The following is a 9,179-nucleotide window of genomic DNA, read 5'->3' as shown; positions in this document are numbered from 1 at the left end:
CGATGTAGCCTCACGAGGACTTGACGTTAAAGATGTGACGCATGTCATTAATTACGACTTCCCTCGCAACACTGAGGAATACGTGCATAGAGTTGGACGTACAGGAAGGGCTGGTAAATCTGGAATATCCATATCTTTCTTTACAAGGAGTGATTGGGGATCGGCTAAGGAACTTATTGCTATATTGGAAGAAGCAGAACAGGTAGGGCTCATTTGACATGAAAAAAGTAGTGTATGTCGATGTTTTGTCTACCATACCACAATCTTTTTTTTTTAAATGTGTTTAAGTACGAAAAGCCTCAATTAAGTGCTTTAATTAAACTTTTCCGTGGCCCTTCATGGTTAAAAGTAGCAGTAAAAAAGAGTTCTTAAATTAAACCTTGCACTTTTTGATCTAGTCAAATGTTTATTTTGCAGGAGGTTCCAGTAGAAGTACGAGAGATGGCTGAAAGGTTTCAAAAGATGAAGGAACGGAAAGCAGCGGATGGATCTGCTTATCGATCAGGAGGACAAAGAAGGGGAGGAAGAAGATGGTGACATCAATGCTGACATCATTCCTATCAATCACCAAACTCCGGCAATTTTTTTTTTCAGAAAACTTTTTTTGTTTCTTGTCTACTACCTCTGTTGATTGGTTTCAAACTGTGCTTTAAAAAAGCTGAACAGAGTGCTTTCATTATCATTAAAATTGGGACAACTTTCCAGCCATTTTTTTCTTGTCTACTACCACTGTTGTTTGGTATCAAACGCTGTGTTTTAAAAAATCTGAACAGAGACAGCACGCATTTCTTTAAACGATGTGAAACTTATTATTTGGTCGTATTATTTATCAACTAATATCAGTAGTAGCCATCATCATAATGTCGATTTCTCCTGTTGTTGTAATGATCTACAAAAACAAATAGTCTCACAGGTATGCCTATGCAAAAGCACAGCTAGAAAAAAGTAAGTTTCCCCCCAATTTTTTTTCAATTTAAAAAGACAGATTTACAGGTCGGCACTGCTGCAGCTAGAGAAAAAATGGTAAAAGGTTTTTAAAAACAGTTTTTTTTACAGACACCCAAAACACCCCTTTGCTGTGCCACTGCAGGTGCAGCTCACACTAAGTTTCACAACATTTACCGTTCTTAAATCTCCTGGTCTGTGGTCTCTGACGAGGTTTTGCTTTTGTTCGATTCTGTATCCACCATTGCTGCATCTTGTGTAGTTTGGGGTCCACTTCATGGTTAATTACTTCAAGACTGGAGATAAGATCTTTTACAATGGCACCATTTTCCTGTCAAAGGGAAATATACTAAAGATTACAAACTGCCAAATTTAATTAGTTCTTTAAAGAAAACACGCGGATGCTAATCTAAATTTTGAAGATTTAAAAATACAGAAGTACATTAAAACAGACTAATTTGATTTTTTTACAAATGCTGAGAGAGAACAACAATAAGGGACTTCACTATAGTGAGTATGCTACTTACGGACGCACAAGGGTATTGGGGTAAATGGGCCAAACCCGGCCTAAGAAAACAGAATCGATTAAAATTAGTGTTCAATTGTTAGAATGTACAAACTAATACCTCAGTCAGCAAGGTATATGATGTCCCTTGTTTCCCTGCACGTCCCGTTCTCCCAATCCTATGTATATAATCCGTACAAGTGGGTGGAGTGTCGAAGTTTATCACGTACTGGATGTCGTTAATGTCTGAAATTTATAAAGGTTTATCACAAATATGAAAATCACATACCTGGTGTCAACTGTCAACATGTCTGAAATTTATACATGAGAAAATATACGAACAGTAATAGCATATGTTTGAAACAGAACATCTGTGATATAACGGATGTTGATTTTTGGCCACACAAACCCCTGGCCCTGATGTGCATACCCTTCCATGTAAGGGTAGATACATACATTCGATTATCAAACGATAATTTATGGCACATGCACAGTAATAATGTGCGTACTCACCTAATCCACGAGCTGCAACATCAGTTGCGATCAGAATGTTACTTCTGCCGCGACGGAAATCTGTGAATGCAAAAAAATTATCTCAGTATTTTTTAAGATGTGCCAACTTTTAAAGACACCAAGGTTCCAAACACCTGAAGATATATATGTGTGGCAATACATGCAAATATTTAGTATTTTTAAAGTTAAAAGACAAACTCCTCAGGACTATAAATTTTAGTTTACAAAAATCAATTTGATTATTTATATGACTTACTATTTAATACACTGTCACTAAATAAATATTTTACAAAAAAAAAGGAAAACAAGATCGGATCTTAAAATGTACAGCCCAGAGCGCTTTGTGATATATTTTTGACCATAGGTGATAAATAGTTCACGAAAAATACTGTTTATTTATGTGACTTACTGTTCAACACACTGTCACGTTGTGATTGCGTTTTATCTCCATGTATAGCATTGGATCTTAAACCTGCGTTGCGCAATTGCTGTGACAGTCTATCACATGTAGCTTTGGTGTTACAAAACACAAGGGTTTTCGGGAATTGTGAAAATTGATCTTTGTTTGCGTTTTTCAATTCAATGATTATTTCTTTAAACCTGGTGGAAAAACAAGTTTTTAGTTATTTCTCATTTTACTTTTTAAGAATAATAACTATGCAAAAATTGGGTCCCTTTAATTGGTGCATGTCCACTATGTCACTATGTCCACAACATTTACTATGTCCGCCATGACCACAATTCACTTAATGCACTAATTAAAGGGACCCAATTTTTGCATAGTTATTATTCCTAAAAAGTAAAAAATCTTTTGTTTAATATAATAGAAGTTTTAGAAATTATTTACCTCTAACTTAATATGTAGTTATTGTGCTTTTTTGGCCGCCAGTTTTTACCAAAACTTTGCAGTGTCACATACATCAAAATATACAAAACTAATAAAAAATCAAATATCATATACCAGATGAGCCGCTCAACAGTTTTGTTTATAACCACTTTGTATACCAGATAGGGCTGCTAATAGATTATTTACATACTGTTTAAATTTATCAGGTGAATGGCAGATGGCAAATTTCTGCTGAATATTTTCGCTTGCTTGAAGATCCGAGGATCCAACTTTGATGTGCGTCGCACTTTTCGTGGAAATGAAATCTTTGGCAAGCTGACGGATCTCTGAGGGCCAGGTGGCACTCCACATTGTTACTTGACGGTCAGGCTAAAAAAGGAATCATTCGTAACTTAGAAGATTTGCATTTGACCATGTACCCCATATTTGCTAAACTTACAGGCTAAAAAAAATTGATAAATAGGATTAATTTGTAACATTTTCCTATGTGGGCGAGGTACCGATAAGATTTGGACAGGATTGTCCAATTAACCATAACTGCCCTCCGAAACATTATTTTACCTGTTTGATGATAAACATAAGGTTTACAAACATAACGCAACCAAAAATTATCAACATCCTTAGTGGCACCCCACTTAAAAAAATGAAAAATTATTTTGGAAAATTGAACCCCCCCTTTTTTGTTTCTGGCTGCGACACTGAATACATCACTCACTCGAATCTGTTCAATTATTTTCCTTATCTGTGGTTCGAAGCCCATGTCCAACATACGGTCAGCTTCGTCCAACACAAGGTACGTGCACCTCCTTAAGTTAACTTCTCCATGTTGTAAGAAATCCATCAGCCTTCCTGGGGTGGCAACCAAGATGGAACAACCTGTGTACAAAAGTGTGGTTGAGAAAACATGTGTTTTTTATGGTTTTATAACAATTGACCTTTTTAAAACTTTAATAAACCTTGTCTCTTAAAGCTTGAAAATAAATAAATGAATGAATAAATAAATAAATGTAACTTGCTTTCAACTCAAGTGCACAGGAAAATTACAGTCGTTATACCATGGGTGCTCTGTTTTTGCCAGATGTAACTTTACCGTGGATTGTTTTTAATGTATGGCTAACAATTTAGACAACGCCACAAAGTTGAAGAAAAATATGTATTTTTTCTATGGTTTTCTAACATTTGCCAAAAGTTTAACAGTTTTGTGCGGATCACAACTTAGACAGCCATACATTTCCAAAATATAATTTAAAAAAAACCTTACACTAACATAATGTTATTATAATTACCTGCTCCGATTTTATCCAGCTGTATATTCCTACTACTTCCCCCATAAGCACATGCAGTCCTGATAAAAGGTCCAGCAAATTGGTTGGCTACCCGTTCACACTGAACAGCCAGTTCACGGGTAGGACACATCACAAGTGCCTGTGTGGAAAAAATATTCATATTATTTTTTACAAAAAGAAATGATATATATATATATATATATATATATACCTTTGTATGTACTTTGTAATAATGTTACTTTTTGGTATTTTAGGCTTTATGGTTACTTTTTGGTATTTCTTTTGCAGAGGCTGATGATGTCATTTAGCCCAAATATTTATTATATATAATATTTTATTATACAATTGGTTGGACTTAATTTTTGTCTGGTAAGTTTTCGTGGCACCAGATCATTTTGTGTATTAAATAACTTGTTCTGTGTATTTAAAATTGGAGGTACTAAAAAAAAAAGGGGGGGGTTGTAAATATACTACAAATTTTTGTTTGCAAATTAATCTTAAAATAAGGTTCTGCGTTTCCCAGTAACTTGAACATTACATAATTTATAAAAAAATGAACAAATATTCTCACAATAGGGCCTTCCCCTCTTCCAAGTGGTCGTTGAGCTTGTATGTGGATTAAGGCAGGAAGAATAAACTGGAAGAAATAATTTTAAAATTAATAGACATAACTTGATGAAAACATGGCATATACACAACCAGAACTATATTCTACCTTAATACTTAATCCTAATTATAAGGCAAGTAGATTAAAATGGAAGAAATAATTTTAAAATAAATAGACCTGAATTTTAAAATTGGATTAAAAATATGATGGGTATATAACTAGAAAGTCAAACACCTACAATTATTAAATGAATTAAATAATTAAACATAAATGGCTCATTATTTGTGTGCTAGGTGTAGCAACCTAACTTTTTTCTTCCAATTAAAAAGTAAATACGTTTTTAACTGTAATCGTGTCTTAACAACTGTTGTTTTTTGGCTCTATATTCTGTCTTATGATTTTAAATCTTTTTAAATCTTTGCTACCTTAATCAAAGAGACAATTAAAGTTAAAGATAATAATACTATGTTATTAATTTATAACAAAAATTTTTCTCAGTAAAAAAATTTCTATTTTCTTCCATAAATTAAACAAATTTTACCGAAAGTGTTTTTCCGGAACCAGTTTGTGCGATACCGATAACATCACGACCAGATAAAGTTGCCGGCCAACCAGTTGATTGGATGGCGGTCGGAACATTAAAATTAGATTGACGTAACTTGGAATCAATGTGGTCTGGTAAAGAATTATTTTTTAAAACATAAAATTTAGCAACTCGAAGAGGAGGACAATAACACGGTTCTGTCCCAAACACCTCGTGTAAAGTATAATTTAAAACTAACCTGAAAATTGCAGTTCGGAAAAATCAAGAACCGGCCTTGGAACTTTTTCTCCTCCAATAGTTATTCCATTTGTTCGATAAAATGCATCAATGTCGCTCTGTTGGGAAATATATATTCTGTTAAACCTTGTGACCTTATGGTCCAACTATTTAGCCCAGTGGTTTTCCATCTAGGTGTTTGCAATAAGGTTTTAACTGGGTCGCGACCATGGACTTTGTTAAAAGGCCTACCATATATATTACTAGCCTAGTCCATGTACTAACAATTAAGACAGTCCGACATACATACCTGAGATCTGTTGGCACAATCTGGATGCTCGCTGTAAAAATCTCGCTCAAAATCTTCATTTTGCGAAAAGTCGGCGGTTGAGAAGTTAAAGTTTGCAGCGTAACTTCTTTCATTTCGTTCATTTCCTCTGTGTTCCTCAAACACTGGATCTATGTCTTTAAATAGGGAGCTGGAAAAGGTGATATAACAATGTAAATAAAACTGGGGATGTAAATACAATTTGTAAAAAAATGGAGTGATAAACGCTCCCAGTCACACAAATACAACCAGTTTTTGTTTAACTGTGGAGAAACAGATAAATTATATACAGTTTTTTTTAAACACCACTATAGCAGCTCAATGCAAGTATGTATGAATATAGGCAGTTTTAACAGCCTCTTCTTTTATATTACGGCTGCATCAGTTGCTAAAATGCTAGCTTAGCATCCAAATGCAACAAAAATAATTGTATATACACAATAAACATAATTAATTTAAATAACCGTTTTAAAACTCACTCAAAGTCGAGGCCATCCTCATCATGTTGTGCATTATAAGGGTGGGCTGAACTCAACCTTGTTTGTGTGGGTGCCAGGATGGGTCTTGTGTTTGATAATATGTGTTGGGGGCGAAATGAGACTCTTCTGTTCAGGGGAAGTTGGAAGGTGCGATTCGCTCGCAACGAGAAAGTTAACAAAGTTCGTACACCCTTCATTTTTAGGTATAAGTGCACAAAATCAAACTTTTAAAAAACAGGATGAAATCTACATTTACAGATTAATTGTCTAAATAAATTATTTCCACTAAAGAAGGAATAAAGGGTAAATTTGATGTTGTTTTACACTAGAAAATCAACTTTGCGAATAAAATTTGGTGAATTTTTTTAAACACATGACACAAAATAATAAAATAACTTGAACAAAAAAAATCGCTATACGAAAGTAGTAGCTAGTGCCAAAATTTTCGACAATGCAAGTTGTCTTTTAGTTTTAGGGTCGTACCCTCTTAACCAAGAAGGTAGAGGAACAGTTATCCTTGTACCTTCTGGGTTGCCATCATTGTCAAGGATAATAACATTGTTTGAGTCTGTGCGCGGTTTCATTACTCCCATGGGTCTCCTCTGCCCCACAATAAGTGCTCGTTTCATAGCCCCGTTAACAGTGATCAAAACCTGGTCTCCAACTGACCCATGCCCGCTTTTATTATAAACCTGGATGACTCTCGCAGCTCTAAGTACAGGAGACAGAGCATATGTGGTGTTATCCACAATTCTTACTCTGGTTTGCTTCTGGAACGCTCTCTTTGTCATCTTCTTGACTTGCCGGTCACGATTACGAATGTTAGATTTAGTTGCCTTGTATCCAAATTGAACTCCATCGTAAAAACACTGATTATCATAATTCCGTGAGTCCGGGAGAAACCTCTGTGTGGTTGTTCCAAAACAGAACTTTTGTAACTGGTTTAAAGCGGTCAGTTTTAAAATATTTGTTGACAACATTTTGCATGAACACAACAAATATGCAAATATTTTCTAAGCCCTCATATCTGTACGAATCAAAGCACATGAAAACAGGAAATTGCAAGTATGGTTTTATAGTATCTAATCTAATTTATATAACTGCAAGTAAAGTGTGATGCGCTTAGTAAAACTGTGCTTTCAAATCTATTTTTAATCTTAGGTTTCTGTTGGGCAATATAGGGTTAGCGCACCTGCCTTCAGAATATGGGTTCGAAGCTCGACACTGCTATAATTATACACTTATGTTTCCTTACACTCTTAACAGCAATTGCTTAACAGTGGTCCTTTATATATGAATTGTATAAATTGTCAACTATATAGCCTTGCCCTACAATATATAAAACATGCAGCGCGATAATTCCGTATTTACAAAAAACTTAACTGCCAAATAATTATCGTGTATATCTTTCATAAACATGAAAACACGAACATTTAAAATTCCCACGAACACAAGTCAAAAGTTATGCAACACGTGAGAAAATTCTTTAAATTTCGTCATTCTTTAAATTTTCGTCAGGTTTAGCTGCTGACCGTTCTAATGACGTTTAAGTGCAGATAAGCAAATATTTTGTGAAGTCACCAGAATAAAATTAGGCGAAACTTTCTGAAACTTAATATTCTTTTTTAAAAACAAACATATATTTAAACAACTAAATTGTACAGTTGTTGTAACTTCAATCGCGGCTCGTAAACATAGGCTCGGCAATTGTTCCAACCTACCGTAAAAGGTTAATCGGTTAATGGGAGTTTGAAAACTTAAAATGCTAATTTCTCGAACACTGGATAACACTACAACACAACTGATTCACCCCACTTCGAAAAACCAGGTTCAACTATACACAGCATCGCTGCATCTTTAGATTTTTAAAAACAAAAGAAGCAAAGTACCATTTAACTGTAGAGTCCAAAATAGCTTTGCACAATATGCAAAAGCTGTCGTCGGTAAAAATAAACATATAGTAGGGTGGGAGAAGATGGGACACCTTTTCATTCCTCTTTCTCATCCCATTTGATAGTAAATCAAGAACTTTTAAAGAGTTATAAAACCGTATCCTCACGACTCCAAAAGACCGTTGTTAATTGTTTAAAACACGATTAGTATATTAAGTTAAGTGATAAAGGTGTTCCTCCTTTTTTACCTTTCTATACGGTCTTCATCAAAATAAAACCACGCATTTTCGGAATTTAAACACAATTTTTATTGAGTACAATCCTCACAAAGTAAATGGTTCAACAGGCGGTCACCTAAACGGATGGACGTCGGGCACGTTTTCCTCTTCTGTTCTTTCTCTTCTTTCTACCATGTCGTCTCACCCTGCGACATCTACGTAACGATTTCTTTGCTGTACGAAGCAAGTTTCGTTTCAGCTTCGCAACGAAATCGCCTTCATTGAGTTGGGCTCCTCTTGATGTCGCCATGGAGCCCATAACTAGGTATCTCGATTTTTTGGTCAGTGGAACGAAGCAATCTGGGCATGGAACTTCGAGCCAAAGTTTTGCTTTTTTGTTGGTTCGAACTGTTAGCGATCCTGACTTAAACGACTTCACGACGACAGTCAGCACTCTCACGCCACCATCCGGTCGATTTCGGATGCGCACAACTTTCAGTAGGAGCGCTGTGGAAGCAAACAGTATAGTATGTATGATCTATCTTCTACTCTATATTCTATATGAATGAGATCGATGGGGATCTAGGTTTCACAGCAACAGTAGTTATGATATATACGACTTAAAAAAAGGAGAAGTTATAAAAAATGGCACTAAAATTCGAGTGTTACCATTATAAACGGAAACATGTTACAACGACTTTCGTTGCCCCGCCACACGAGGTAAAATAAATTACATTCCTTTATTCTTTCATTTGAATAAAAGACTAACAATGCCGTTTAGGCGAAATATAATCTTTTA

The 9,179-nt window shown here is 35.1% G+C and overlaps 3 protein-coding genes across 3 annotated transcripts in view; 1 reads left to right on the top strand and 2 right to left on the bottom strand.

Moving 5' to 3' along the window:
- LOC100181558 (probable ATP-dependent RNA helicase DDX43) overlaps positions 1-702 on the top strand; it is a 7,049-nt gene extending 6,347 nt beyond the window's left edge. The window contains exons 16-17 of the mRNA XM_026835120.1: positions 5-202; positions 418-702. Coding sequence (XP_026690921.1) covers positions 5-202; positions 418-537 — 318 coding nt within the window. The 3' untranslated portion in view covers positions 538-702. The remainder of the gene's footprint in view (positions 1-4; positions 203-417) is intronic.
- Positions 703-735: 33 nt separating this feature from the next.
- Positions 736-6,627, bottom strand: LOC104265829 (DEAD-box ATP-dependent RNA helicase 20-like). Its single transcript, XM_009860722.3, has 13 exons — positions 6,271-6,627; positions 5,774-5,942; positions 5,486-5,582; positions 5,245-5,378; positions 4,668-4,733; positions 4,097-4,235; positions 3,526-3,686; positions 3,001-3,179; positions 2,373-2,563; positions 1,964-2,023; positions 1,572-1,696; positions 1,123-1,276; positions 736-889 (listed from the first exon to the last, which is right to left on the bottom strand). Exons 1-13 carry the CDS (start codon positions 6,465-6,467, stop codon positions 840-842), a joined length of 1,722 nt encoding a protein of 573 aa, XP_009859024.1. The 5' UTR covers positions 6,468-6,627; the 3' UTR covers positions 736-839.
- On the bottom strand, positions 6,556-7,297 carry LOC104265830 (39S ribosomal protein L14, mitochondrial-like). The gene has a single exon (XM_009860723.3). The coding sequence runs from the start codon at positions 7,248-7,250 to the stop codon at positions 6,684-6,686; it is 567 nt and encodes a 188-aa protein (XP_009859025.1). The 5' UTR covers positions 7,251-7,297; the 3' UTR covers positions 6,556-6,683.
- Between the last annotated feature and the right edge of the window lie 1,882 nt (positions 7,298-9,179).

The sequence above is a fragment of the Ciona intestinalis genome, chromosome 7 (genome assembly GCF_000224145.3).
Source record: "Ciona intestinalis chromosome 7, KH, whole genome shotgun sequence".
In the NCBI taxonomy this organism is placed as follows: Eukaryota; Metazoa; Chordata; class Ascidiacea; order Phlebobranchia; family Cionidae; genus Ciona; species Ciona intestinalis.
This window is presented reverse-complemented; position numbering and strand designations above follow the sequence as displayed.

Bases quoted from the DNA above. Each gene is read 5' to 3' on its own strand.
- LOC104265830 (XM_009860723.3), bottom strand. From the start codon at position 7,250: ATGTTGTCAACAAATATTTTAAAACTGACCGCTTTAAACCAGTTACAA.
- LOC104265829 (XM_009860722.3), bottom strand. From the start codon at position 6,467: ATGAAGGGTGTACGAACTTTGTTAACTTTCTCGTTGCGAGCGAATCGC. The intron at 2,564-3,000 runs GTATGTAAATAA...TTTTTCCACCAG, and splicing joins TCACCTGATAAATTTAAACA to GTTTAAAGAAATAATCATTG. The intron at 1,277-1,571 runs GTATTAGTTTGT...TCCCTTTGACAG, and splicing joins CATATACCTTGCTGACTGAG to GAAAATGGTGCCATTGTAAA.